The sequence below is a fragment of the Loxodonta africana genome, chromosome 20 (genome assembly GCF_030014295.1).
Source record: "Loxodonta africana isolate mLoxAfr1 chromosome 20, mLoxAfr1.hap2, whole genome shotgun sequence".
Lineage (NCBI taxonomy): Eukaryota > Metazoa > Chordata > Mammalia > Proboscidea > Elephantidae > Loxodonta > Loxodonta africana.
Window position 1 is genome coordinate 78,656,978 of NC_087361.1, and position 14,950 is coordinate 78,671,927.

At 35.3% G+C, this 14,950-nt stretch overlaps 1 protein-coding gene across 15 annotated transcripts in view; it reads left to right on the top strand.

The window, feature by feature from the left end:
- Positions 1 to 14,950, top strand: part of DENND1B (DENN domain containing 1B) — a 287,699-nt gene that overhangs the window by 196,520 nt on the left and 76,229 nt on the right. For 14 of the 15 annotated variants that reach the window (XM_064273444.1, XM_064273448.1, XM_064273449.1 and 11 more), the window contains one exon: positions 2,432 to 2,557. The exons of the other annotated variant lie outside the window; for it this stretch is intronic. In XM_064273444.1, coding sequence (XP_064129514.1) covers positions 2,432 to 2,557 — 126 coding nt within the window. The remainder of the gene's footprint in view (positions 1 to 2,431; positions 2,558 to 14,950) is intronic. 15 annotated transcript variants of the gene reach the window in all.

Here is a 14,950-nt window from a genome sequence, read left to right on the forward strand (position 1 = left end):
CTTGTGCATAACTCAAGCAGCAATTAAGTAGTCAAGGTCTTGGGTAAAAAAGGCTAAGGAACGTTTTGACTTGCCTCCATTTCTGTGCCCATACCAAAAACCAAACCCACTACCGTCGAGTCAATTCTGACTCATAGCGACCCTATAAGACAGAGTAGAACTGCCGCGTAGAGTTTCCAAGGAGTGCCTGGCAGATTTGAACTGCTGACCTTTTGGTTAGCAGCCATAGCACTTAACCACTATACTACCAGGGTTTCCATCTGTGCCCATATGTGTTATGATTGTTTTAAGATTATTGTATTCTTGATTTGTGGAGAACTGGATTGTCAATTCCATGCTTTATGTAAAAATACATTTTGAGGAATTTTCTTTTACAAAAATATAAAGTGTGACTTTATTATTATTTTTTATTTTTTAAAGTAAAAATTTAAAAACACCCAACCCTTTACTTCTATAATACTTTGAAAGACTGGAATCATAGTCCTTTCATCATAAGCCTTTTCTGTTTGCAGCAATTTGCAATAAATACACGTACTTATATTCATTTCCACTGGTTTTTCCTTAAAGGCATATCAAACCATTTAAAAAAAATAGCATTATTACAAACTTCAGAATAAATGACGTTAAGTCAGAAGATTTGTTTTTTGCATCCTTCAACTGTATTTACTGTTCTGAGTCTTGGGTTTCCTAAAAATGTGCATTTATTGAGGTTAGATTTTAATTTAAAAAACACCCTCTTAAATGAATCCTGGTTTATGCACTTTGTGGACTAAATGAATTAGGCTCTGAACTTTTATCTGAATCTATAGAGCTTGCATATAAACTGAAAAGATCACAGCTATGGGGAGAAGACCTATACTGCAAAGGCCTATCTGCATAGATTATTAACATCATAACTCAATAATTTTTTCAAAACTATGGTTATAATTCTGACTCATCTCATCTAATTGGACCCAATGGGGGCCTCTTTCTTTGAACAGATCACCGTAACTGTGACTTTACACTGAAAAATGTCACTACTGTGAAGGTTTATCACCTGTAGAGCTGGTCTTTCCTCTGATGCTGTGTTCATTTCTCATTAGCATTATTCAAAGTTTAGTTGTTCATTAGGTTGACACTTCAGTTACAATCATCATCTACAAGAGAAGTCAGGACTACTTGCATAAAGAAATAAAAATATTCCTTCTTGCATATATACGTAAAGGAGAAACGACATTATTCTGTTATACGGTAGTTTCGTAAGGATATGAACATGCTGTTGAAGAAGCTATCCAACCAGAATTGGTTCCATCAGCGTTTTTTTTTTCCCTTAAGAAAACAATTTTTACACGACTTCACATTTCCATGTTGAGCATTGATGGAGTGTATATGAGGATCAGTATTTTTAAGTTAATTGGTCGAGTGAGTTGTATGTGTAGGAACATGTCACATCTCCTCTGCTTTAAAAAAATAAGAGTATGATCATCATCAGGAGTGTGATCTGACAAATACTCCTCTAAGTAGGAGCTGTGGGTAAATTATACGCATCCTGTAAAATATGCAAAACATGACACTAAGCTATGGAAAAAGTATGAAAAATTATAACAAATTAAAATGCCTCTTTAATTTTGTAAATTTATAGATAAGTTTTTCCTAGGTTTCAAAATATGAATATTTTAGCGTGATTACTGGTTCATAAGGCAATGACATTGAACTTAGACCTAGCAAGTGGTAGTGGGAAAAACTGGACAGAGCTGGGTTTAAATCATAGCTCTACCACTTACTAACGAAATTGTGAAGGCAAATTAATTCACATCCTTGAGCCTCTTTTTCTTCATAAATTGGAATGCGAATGCCTGTTTTAGAAGACTGTTATGAAGGTTAAGTAAGACAGTGTATAAAATTTGCATAACATATCCATGATGCATCTTAGGTTTTCCATAACTTTTAGCTTTTTTTAATCTCGCATAATGGAAATTGTTCAACAGATGACTGGAAAATTATATATGCAAATTAGGCTTCCCAAAATAAAATTAAATGGTAAGTGATCCTGGAAGACCTGTAACAAATAACCTTACATAGCAGAAATGAAAGATATCCAACCGGTTTCATCTCAAAACAAGTAGACACATGTTGTAATTGCTAAAAATCTGCAGAAAAGTGGCTCACAAGCAGTTTACTGTAAAATAATTAAAGCTTATTTATGTCAAGAGGCCTTGGGAAAAAAAAGAGAGCATAAACCAATTTGCATTAGCATGTTGCTATCATCTCCTGCTTTCGTTTCAATTACCAGACCAGCAGGTGCTCTCTGCAGTTAACAAAGATAAGCTATCGGGAGGAGGATGAGGTTTTGGCTGACCTGCAGACGCTGTGGTTTGCCTGCTGATTGGGTTCGTACCTCGCTGTACCACTTTCTGAGGTGTTAATTTAACTGTTCCTCTCTGTCATGCAGGTCTCGGCCTTGAAAAATAAACTGAAGAAGCAGTCTACAGCTACGGGTGATGGAGTAGCTAGGGCCTTTCTTAGGGCACAGGCTGCTTTGTTTGGATCTTACAGAGATGCACTGAGATACAAACCTGTAAGCATTTTATTTCATCACTATTTTAATTTTGCTTTTTACGGTTCTTTGAAATAAGGCAGAAAAAGGAAACATTTTAATATCACACCTTAAAAGAATACCATGAAGGTCTTTTAAAATCCAAAATAATATGCTTTAAAAAGTTGTTCCATCTCCAATATTTCTTGACTTTCTGCTTTTAGTTCTTCTAGTAACCTTTAGTTAATATTTCCGGCACTTTTGCATTTCTCCTTATTCATTGTTCTAAAATAGAATACCTATCCTTAACTGATTAATAAATTGTGCTAATGTATTTTAAAGTATTTACCCAACTCTGAGATCATTAAGAAATAAACTAGACAATTAGACTTATTATTAATGACAATCTAGTTTCGAAATGAGGAGTACAAAATGAAAGTTTAAAAAATTAGAATGAAAATTTTGCAGTATTTGGAAATTTGTTGTCTTCCTAATTCATAACACTTGTCAAAAGTGGGTTATCTATTTAGCTTATTATAGTGCATTTTGCCATTTCTTTTTTAATACCCCCAAAATGATTATTATGCAGAATTGTAGCCATGTTTCATACTATTCTTCCATGACCAGATGAATAAGTTATAATCAGTAAAAACATTAGTAATAAGTAATAAGGAGATCTGCTATCAAATAGGAGTTCCACCATTATTAAGCTGTGTAACCATGGCCCATTTTCTTAGCTTATCTAGACTTTGGTTGTCTTATCTATAGAATGAGATTTCTTATACCTTCCCCTTCTACCTTACAGGGTTGGTGTATAAACCGTGTAGTTAACTGTGGAGCACTGAACAAATGTGAAATGGAGTATATCCTTTCTAAATTGGCTTCTGAATTAGTGGTTTCCTTCCAGTGCCTCTGAGGGATTTTAGAGGTATTGCACCAAACCAAAATGAGACCCCTTGCCATCCAGTGAATTCTGACTTACAGTTAACCAATAGGACAGACTAGAACTGCCCTATAGGGTTTCTAAGACTGTGATCTTGACAGAAGCAGACTGCCACATCTTCTTCCAGTGGAGCACTGGTGGGTTCCAACTCCTGACCTTTTGGATACCAGCCGAGTGCTTAAGCACTGTGCCACTAGGGCTCCTGAGCTATTGCAAGGAGTCCTTAAATCCATTGGGTAGATCAACTTCAGTCTCTATGTCTAGTGTATATGCTAATCTTTTGAAATATATGTATATTTTTAAAGATATATGGAACTCAGTGCTTTACATAATGTGTATATTTCACATGGGATACCCAACCGACTGCCGTCGAGTCGATTCCGACTCATAGCGAGCCTATAGGACAGAGTAGAACTGCTCCATAGAGTTTCCAAGGAGCACCTGGCTGATTCGAACTGCCAGCCTCTTGGTAAACAGCCATAGCGCTTTACCACTAAGCCACCGGGGTTTCCTCACATGGGATAGTCTTCAAAAATTGTTGACAGTTATAAGGGTTTCATCTTTAAAAGACTGGAAACCAGTCATCCATAGTACAGTAGAACATATTCATATTCAAATTATTAAACATCAATTAAAACATAATAAGAATGAATGGTTGATTTTAGCTCAGGTTTTTTTAAAAACAGAGTTTGATTTTAAGTTTACAACACAGTAAGGAAAGTTAAAAATATCACTTTGCTTGAATTTTGCCACATTTAAACATTAAACACTCATCTTCATAAACTAATTTTTCTTCTCATTTAACTTTTGAAATTTGTGAAAGACTTTAGGTTTGGGTAAATGAGATAATGGAAATAAAAAATTTCTTAAATTATTTAAATTACTGATGTGTTATGTGCAGGTTGAAATTTTAAGATATTCCATTTTTCCATTAGTTACTACAGCTTTTATAGTTTAATGTTCTTTCTCTCTGGAGCTTATATAAGTAGATAGGGGTATAAGGTTCTGTTAACTTTGTTTTTTCTTAGTTGTGTCTAGTTTATTAAGTGTTCTCTCACTTGTAGTCTTATTTCATTCATACAATAGCCCTGCTAGGCATTTGAAATAGATTTCATTATCATCTTACTTTTTTTTTTTAATAGATGAAAGTTTACAGAACAAACTGGCTTCTTATTAAACAACTAGTACACATACTGTTTTGTGACATTGGTTACCAACCCCACAGCATGTCAACACTCTCTCTTCTTGACCTTGGGTTCCCAATCACCAGCTTTCCTGTCCCCTCCTGCCTTATATCTTGAAAGCCAGATTCCTGGTGTCTGTGGGGAAATATGTAATTTTATCATAGAATATCTTTTCTTTTGTTAGATTACATCTTATTATAAAATTGTTAACCTATCTGCATTTTCCCTTTTTATGTATGATACTTCCACGTTCCTTTTTCTCTTGCAGGTTTTTTTGAAGATTGGGAAAAGTATTTTCTTTTTGAATGCCTTTATATTTCTTTTGTCTTTATTTTTGAATGAAAGTTAATTTTAAAATATACTGAATGTATTTAGATATTTTTTCTATTTCCTTGTTTTCAAAACAATGGTTTTAAGAAAAAATGATATTTCTATGTTGTGTGTAAAATAGTTTTTTTTTTGTTTACTTTAGCTATTATCGTTATAAATTACCCTGTGTCATAATTTATCAAAATTGTGTTTATTTTCAAAGACATTTTGGTCATTTATATAATAGACATTTTTACGGTATTTTCTGATTGAGTATAGTAGTTACAATTCTTTCATATTTTTTCTCTTCATAAATTATTGATAGCTATTTTTTTTATTATAGTATAATTGGAAAGGATAGATATTACTTTGTAAAATTTTATAATGGTTTATACACATGAAAAAGAATCATTATTTCCTCTTGTATTTGACAAGATCAAACCTGTAGACCAGAACCTTAGGGGTCAGTCCTTTCACCTGGCATTCAAGGCTCTTCACAATAGTCAGTAGTCTGTTTTCTCTTTTACTTCTTTCCTAAACCTTGGTCTGAATTCAGAGAATTCTGCCTGAGGCTCCAAATGTCCTCAGCTTCTCAGATTTTCAAACCTTTATTGATAATGTTCTTTCTTCTCAGAAGCCCCTTTGTTTTTCTCTCCTTTAATGGCCTTCCTTAATTCCTTCTTGATCCCTGAAGCCTTTCTTGAATGTTGTAGCTCATACTGACCCGTTCTTTCTATAAATTAGTTTTACTTATTTTTAAACACGTTTTCTCCCTTATTTACATTCTATTTATTTTATTTCTTATGTTGTTATTTTTGTTGATATTCATAATTGTAAATCACTATTAAGACAATAACTAATCATTGACACTGGGTGTCAGGCATTGACAAGCTCTTTGGATGAACTCTCATTTAATCTTTATAAGCCTTCAAAATATTACACGTTTTAAAGTTGAGGAAAATGATATTCACAGAGTTAAAATCACCTCACTAAGGTTCCCCCAGGTAGTGAACGGAGGTGGAAGGCTGGCTTTGAATCTGTTCTTTCCACACTCCCACTCTTGCTCCAGTGTGGTATATTTCTGTGCTGTCTTTCCTTCATTATTACATCATACCCTCCTTAAGGTTGATTTCCTGAACTTACATTTCTTCTAAATGGAGATACATAGAAGTCATTCAGTATACAGTTATGGAAAGACTGAATGAATAATGCAATGTCTTAGGAATTTTCTCAAAGGGAAACTGGTAGTGTAGATATCTCATAGGGTGTGATACAAATTGAGGGCATAACTTGATCTTCATGCTGTGTATTTCCACTTATGTTTTTGTTTACTCAGGATAACTACCACTGCCCAAACTGACTTCATCCTCTTTCCTCCAGCCTTCTAATTCTTCTCTTTGCTTTTTTGTCTCAATGCCTCAAGCAGCACGAGTGAATATATTGAGTTGAAAGGAAGCTTTGGTTTGTCTAAGTACATACATTTGTTTCTTCATAGCAAATCATCTAAAATAGAAGTCAGTGGTAAAACACTTTAATGTACGGGAATATATTTCTTATTATGTTTATTAATATATGTTTATGGATATAATTTCTTCATTTAACAAATTATCATTGAGCACCACTATGCCAGACTTTCTAAGGCTTATGGACAGAAAAATAGATAGTATTAAGCTCATGTTCTCTGGGAGCTTATCATGGTAGGGACTCATGTGGTCCTTTCTTGCATACTGGTATTGAAGAAAATGATGTTAGAAAATGATAAAAGAGAGTTATGGCTATTAACCTGTGAGAAGCAGAGAAGAAACCTAGAAGGCAGCGATTGAATAAGTGCATTTTTCTGAGGAGAGTATCCTTAGCTTTTACCATGTTCTCAAAGAAGAAAAGAACTCAGTACAAGTGAAGATTCATTCCTTATGCAGAACCAGATCATGAAGGGCCTTTCTGTATCGATCTGGAGAGTTTTGACTTTAGTTAATGCACAATGGAAATGAACTGCTCAGAACTGTGTATTAGAAAGATGACTTTGATGGCGGTGTTTGTGTTAGGTCAGAGGAGAGCAAGCCAGGGGCAGGGTGGCAGGTATGACTATTGGAGTCTTGGTGAAGGAAGAGGGAGGAAGGGCCTCATCGTGTAACCTCATTGGCCAGGAAGCCCATATCTGGGGAAACAGTTGGATGGGGACTGTGAGGGAAAGCCCTCCTGGATGATTCGTATACAACTAAATACTGGCAAAGAATAACTTATTTTACAAAAGGAGCATTTAAAATGGAATGGCAATTCTAAATAAGTTGTTACTTTTCTTACATTTGCCTAATTTATACACTCTAAATGACACACTGGCATCATTGACAAAGTAAATTACAGAGAAACTTATAAAACTCCTTATGGTTGTTGGAAAGTGATTTCCTAATGAAGAAATGGGTATTTTGTGCTCCTTCCCCCCCTCCCCCAAATTATAGCTAGCAGCAAGTTAGCTACTTTTTAGGAATTCAAAACTGTGAGATCAAACTAAATTTAAGAAAAGTGGTAAGAAGAGCACAGACTCAGGAACCAGATTGGCTGGGTTCAAATCCTTACTCTGTGACTGACTAGCTGTATGACTTTGATCGAATGAACCTCTTAATGCCTTGGTATCCTCATTTGTTAAAATAATATTACATCCCTCTTGGGTTCTATAGAGAATAAAATGAGTTAATATACGTAAGGTACTTAGAACAGTGCCTGGCATATAGTAAACGTTCTATATGTTAGCTATTATTATTTAAAATGAAATTTTAAGAAGTAGTAAATTTGGTAAGGGAAGTCCCTTTAGCATAAGCAAAAAAAAAAGCACCCTCCTCTGATCAAAAACAAACAAAAGTGTCAGAGATGTAAAAATACTTTTAAATGATTGCACTGAATAACTAATAAAAGGACTTCAATAGTGCTTCTATCTTTTGTGTCACAGACTATTAAAAATAAAAGTCATATTTTTGACTAACAGCAAATGCTAAAGAAATGTTTGCCTCATCTAAAATATTGCTTTGTATTCAAAGGCATATACTTGATTATTCTGTCTAATAGCACAGAAGTAACACTCAAGTCTGTTCCTTTGAATACTTAGGGTGTCAACATTTGTTTCAATTACTCAAGCTTGTCTTTGCTGCCTTGAGTCTTGCTAATGGATAAAAAGTAAATTCCTTTTAAAATAAAGATTGGTTAGTAATCTGGGCCTCAGTTTGTCAAGTTGGAAGAGTTGTCTTTCAGGCGTTTTTTAGATTATATTCCTTTAGAACATTATCAGTACGTAATGTGGTATTTAGTTATTAAGCTGAAGCACTCCAAGCACAGGATTGGCATACGTAATTTTAGTGACCATTCATTAAGCCCTGCCTTAACTCTTTCATTTAAGAGATTTGTAACTGTCATCTTGTTAGAGACTTAAAAATCCTGGTTGAAAGTGCCATTTTACTCACCTTTCACAGTTTTACAGTCATTAAGACATTTTAGACATCTATTCATCATATTTGAATATGAACCTTTTCACTTGAGATATGGTTACTACTAAGGAAATTGTTGGTATGTATTTGGTTTTCTGGTGGAATATGGCTGCTTGTATGGTACCATCCTTCTGCTCGTTTTTTCACTAACGGAGGGATTTTTGCTTAATTGTGTTGGCAATAACATAAAAATTTGCACACCTACTATGGGATAGGTAGAACTAGAGACTTCCAAAGTCACGGTTCCATTTTTATATCACCCGTAATACATTCCATGAGAATTTTCTTAAATTTTAGTAAGAGAAAAAAATTTTTTTCATAGCATGTATAAAACTAATACAGAAATCTGTAATTTTTTTTAAGTGTTCAAATTTAATCAAAACCTTAGAAACAGCTATGTCTAATTTAGAAAAAATCAATTTCATTTTTCATCTGCAGTTGCTGAATCATAGACAAATGGCACATTGGTAAATAGCTATATTTTTTGAAGATGTATCTAATACCTTTAGGATAAATTAGTATAATAACATGCACAAAGAAAATATTTTACTTCAACTAATGACCATGAGGCTCTTTTATCAGTTTCATACTGAAGTGTCAGCAATAGAAGAATATTACTGTTTTCATAGTTTATAAACTCTGAAAGTAGACTCACTGTACCTTATATAATAATAGCATTGGGACACTTGGAAGAAAAATGCTATCTAACCTGAAAAATCTTTTATTCCTTTGAGAACCTGTAGATATTTGAATATTCTTGTGAGAAAAGTGACAGCAATCTATCAGAGATTTTAAAATTTAAATAAGCCGTCAGGATGCAGGTGGTTTTGCTTAGTTTATACTCCTTATGTAATAGTGACATTACATATTAAGTCTGAGTGTATTAAAGAACTGAGTAAGCATAATATTGATGTTTTGAGTTATATTTCATGTTTTTATACAGTATTCTTCTTCCTCACTCCTTTTCTTTCAGTATGAACTCTTGCTAAGTCATGTATATCATTATAGGATAAGATCTAGTCTATGTTTTAAGTATTTTTCTAGTTCAGAAGATAATAATAGAGCTTGAAAGATATCCATTTTTTTTATTGTGGTAAATATATATAACAAAAAAATTTACCATTTTGACCATTTTAAGTGCACAGTTCAGTGACATTAATTACATTTCCCGTATTTTGTAACCATCACCATTATCTGTTTCCCAAAGCTCTTCATCACCTCAAGCAGAAGATCAGTACTCCTTAAGTAATAACTCCCCATTCTTCCCTCCCTTCCAGTAAAACAAGAAGTTTGTTGGTGTTTACCACAGAGTCCCTGATAACCACCAATAACTTTTTTTCAATGTATTTGACTGTTCTAGATGTTTCATTTAAGTGGTATCATACAATATTTGTCTTTTTGTGCCTGATTAATTTCACTCAGCATAAGATTTTCAAGGTTTATCCATGTCATTGCATGTATCCGGATGTCATTTCTCTTTATGGCTGAATAATATCCTACTGTATGTATATACCATATTTTGTTTATCCATTCATCTGTTGATGCACACTTGGATTGTTTTTATGTTTTGCCTATTGTGAATAATGCTCAGTGAACATTGGTTTACAAGTATCTGTTTGAATCCTTACTTTCAAGTCTTTCACATATAAACCAAGGGGTGGAATTGCTGAGTCATATGGTGATTCTGTTTTTAACCTTTTGAGGAAACACTAAACTATTTTCCACAGTGGCTGCACCTACACTGTTTTACATTCCCACCAGCAATACATGAGGCTTCCAATTTCTGTGCATCATGGTCAGCGCTTGTTATTTTCTGGTAATAGCCATTCTAGTGGGTGTAAAGTAGTATCTTATTGCGGTTTTGATTTACATTTCCCTAATGACTAATAATGTTGAGCATCTTTTCATGTGTTTATTGGAATTTTAAATCTTTTTTAGAGAAATATCTATTCCAGTCCTTTGCCCATTTTTTAAATTGGGTCATTCGTCTTTCCATTGTTGAGTTGTAAGAGTTTCTTATATAGCCTGGGAAGTACCTCTGTCCCATTTACCTGCCCCATCCCTGCTCTGCTCTTGTCCAGGTCTGGCTTCAGAGGTTGCTGTGCCCCCTGGGCCAGGAGTGGAACCTGTTGCTAGCTCTGAGCCATTCTCCCAGCTTCCGACAGGCAACAAATTAACAAACAGGGAAAAATAATCAGCCAGCTCCCCTAAACTAGGAACTCAGGGCAGGCACAGCTCCTTTGTTTAGGCACAAGCATAAGGGGTCCATGGACTTTGAATGCGTTCCATCCCAGCCTAGACCTGTGTGGACCCATGTCAGCAGCATAGGCCTTCATTAGCACAGTACAACAGGGCGTATACTTGAAGGCTGTTTTCAACTGCAGTAGCTAAGGGGAAGTGACAGATTTGTGACATTTGACACCACCCTGCCCGTTAAGCAGGGTCCTCACCTACCCACATCAGGGGCCTGAGGACTGGTGGTTTTATCCACTCCACCTAGTCACCTGCCACAGGGGTCTGAGAATAAGTGGTGCTTCCTAGTCCTTAACAGCTATGTTACTGCACTGGGTGCCCAAAGTCCAGCTACAAAACCCATCCAGCTATGCACTCTAGGGAACAGGGACACACCTTCTACCCAGGCTCTCGGGGTCAGCCATCAACTCCCTGCCTTGCTCAGCACATAACCCCTTACTGCAGCCAGATATCTGTGCCTAGCCCAGTCACTCCTACATAGCCCTGCCCATCTAGGACCTTAGGTGAGAACCTGTACCATATACTTGATGACCAGTGACCTGGACATCTGAACTGAATCCACGCAAGAAAAGTAAATGGGCTTGCATACCTAGTAACAGCTCTAACCACCTGGTAACAGGACGTGAGAGCTCCAAAGACACCAGTAATCAAAGTAGCTCATACAACCAGCCTATTTGAGCATATCAAAACAAGAAGCTAGGACACAGTAAGCAAACATAAAATAACTAAGTATAATAACTTACTGATGGCTCAAAGACAATATCAGATCACATAAAGAGGCAGACCATGTTGGCTTCAGCAAGTGACCAAAACAAAGACCCAAGAAACCTCCTGAGGAAGAGAAGGTCTTGGAGTTACCAGAGGTAGAATTCAAAAGATTAATATTCAGAGCTCTTCAAGAGATCAAGAAGGATATAAGGCAAAACTCAGGCCAAGCTGAGGAGCACACAGACAAAGCAACAGAGGAACTGAAGGTTATACAAGAAGATAATGACAAATTTAACAGGCAGCAAGAATACATAGACAGCAAACAGAAATCCAAAAGATTAACAATAAAATTTCAGAATTAGACAACTCCATAGAAACTCATGGGAGCAGAATCTAGGCAGTGGAAGTCGGAATTAGTGAGAATGAAGGCAAAGCACTTGACACCAATTTATTTGTGGAGAAATCAGATGAAAGAATTAAAAAAAAAAAAATTGAAGAAACCCTAAGAATTATGTGGAACTCTATCAAGAGGAATAACCTACGAGTGAATGGAGTACCAGAAGGGCGGGGGGGGGGGGGGTGCGGATAACAGAAAATACGGAATTGTTGAAGATTTTTTGGCAGAAAACTTCCCTGATATTGTGAAACACGAGGAAATATCTATCCAAGAAGCTCATCAAACCCCACACAAAGCATATCCGAAAAGAAAGTTACCAAGACATATTATAATCAAACTTGACAAAACCAAAGATAAAGAGAGAATGTTAAAAGTGGCTGGGGATAAATGAAGATTCATCTACAAAGGAGAGTCAATAAGACTAAGCTCGGGCTACTCAGCAGAAACCGTGCAGAAACCTTCGTGCAGGCAAGAAGGTTAGGGGATGACATATATAAAGCCTTGAAGGGAAAAAAATTGCCAGCCAAGAATTATACATCCAGCAAAACTGTCTCTCGAATATGATGGTGAAATTGGGGCATTTCCAGATAAACAGAAGTTAAGGGAATTTGTAAAAACCAAACCAAAATTACAAGAAATACTAAAGGGTGTTCTCCAGTTAGAAAATCAATAACGTCAGATAACGAGATTAGAATACAGGACAGAGCAACAAGATATAAACCCAGATAGGGAAGTCACAAAAATAAATCAGAGCTAAAATGCTGAAAATAGGGAAACAGAGACGTCAATATGTAAAAGATGACAACATTAAAACAAAAAAGAGGGACTAAGTAATATAGTCATAGAACTTTCATATGGAGAGGAAGTCAAGGTGATATCAAGAAATAAAAGATTGATTTAAACAGAAAAATAGGGGTAAATATTAAGGTAATCATAAAGGAAACTAACAATCCTACACATCAAAATAAAAAGAAAAACAAAGACTCAGCAAGTACAAAATCAACGATAATGAAAAAGATGAAAAGAAAATACATAAAAATAAAGAACTCAGCACAGAAAATTGAGTGGAACAAAGAAACTGTCAACAACACACAAAAATACATCAAAATGACAGCACTAAACTCATACGTATCGATAATTACACTGAATGTGTAAATGGACTAAATGCACCAATAAAGAGACAGAGTGGCAGAATGGATAAAAAAAACATAATCCGTCTATATGCTGTACAGGAGATACACCTTAGACTCAAAGACACAAACTGAAACTCAAAGGATGGGAAAAAAAAAAATGTATCAAGGAAACAACAATAAAAAAAGAGCAGGAGTGGAAATATTAATCTCTGACAAAATAGACTTTAAAGCAAAATTCACCACAAAGGATAAGGAAGGACACTAATGATTAAAAAATAAGTACACAAGGAGGATATAACCATAATAAATATGCACTCAACAGGGCTCCAAAATACATAAAACATTCTGACAGCATTGAAAAGAGAAGTAGACAGCTTCACAATAATAGTAAGAGACTTTAACACACCACTTTCGGTGAAGGACAGAAAATTTAGAAAGAAGCTCCATGAAGACACAAGATCTAAATGCCACAACCAACCAACTTGATCTCCTAGACATATGCAGACACTCCACCCAAGAGCAGCAAAGTATACTTTCTTTTTCAACGCACATGGAACGTTCTCCAGAATAGACCACATATTAGACCACAAAGCAAGCCTTAACAGAATCCAAAATGTTGAAATATTACAAAGCATCTTTTCTGACCATAAAGCCATAAAAGTAAAAATCAATAACGGTAAAAGCAAGGAAAAAAAAATTCAAATACATGGAAGCTGCACAGCACCTTGCTGAAAAACTACTGGGTTATAAAAGAAATCAAGGATGGAATAAAGAAATTCACAGAATCAGCTGAGAATGAAAACACATCCTACCAGAATGTTTGGAACACAGCAAAAGCAGTGCTCAGAGGTCAGTTTATAGCAATAAATAGCACACATCCAGAAAGAAGAAAGGGCCAAAATCAAAACATTAACCCTACAACTGTAACAAATAGACAGTAGCAAAAGAGACTTGGACACCAGAAGAAAGGAAATAATAAAATTTAGAGCAGAAATAAATGAAATAGAGAATAGAAAAACAATTGAAAGTGCTAACAAGACCAAAAGCTGGTTCTTTGAAAAGATCAACAAAATTGATAAACCATTGGCCAAACTGACAAAAGAAAAACAGGAGAGGAAGCAAATAAACCAATTAAGAAATGAGATAGGTGATATCACAACAGACTAACTAAAATTAAAAGAGTCATAACAATACTATGAAAAATTGTACTCCAACAAATTTGAAAACCTAGAGGAAATGGACAAATTTCTGGAAACACACTACCTACCTAAACTAACACAAACAGGTAGAACAACTAAATAAACCTTTAACAAAAGAAGAGATAGAAAAGGTCATTGAAAAACTTCCAAGAAAAAAAAGCCCCTGGCCCTGATGGCTGAGCTGGAGAATTGTACCAAACGTTCAGAATAGAGTTAACACCACTACTACTAAAGGTATTTTGGAGGATAGAAAAGGATGGAGTACTCCTGAATTCATTCTGTGAAGCCAGCATAATCCTGATACCAAAACTAGGTAAAAAAGACACCACAAAAAAAGAAAGTTACAGATCAATATCTGTCATAAACATAGATGCAAAAATCCTCAACCAAATTCTGGCCAATAAAATTCAACAATATACCATTTATAGTATTTCTGTTATAGCAACAGTCAATAACCAAGACATAAACCTACTACTAAACCCGTTGCTTTTGAGTTGATTCCAGCTCATTGCAACCCCACATGCTTCCGTAGAACAGTGCTCTATAGGGTTTTCCGTGGCCTCCTTCTGTAGCGGTGCTTGGATGGATTCAAGCCTTTTGGCCAGGAGTCAAGCACAAACTGTTTGTGACACCTGGGGGGGAAACATATTTTTATGAAAAATAACTATAATTCTATACAAAAAAGTCTAGTCAGAAGAATGACATTGTCTTACATTTTTTTCAAATCTGTTTAATTTCTGGCTTCATAGAAGTCTCCTGAATTCTTATGTTTGATTTTATATTTAGTCTGTTGTGGTATCACAAATCATGTAGCCTCTGGAAAACTCCAC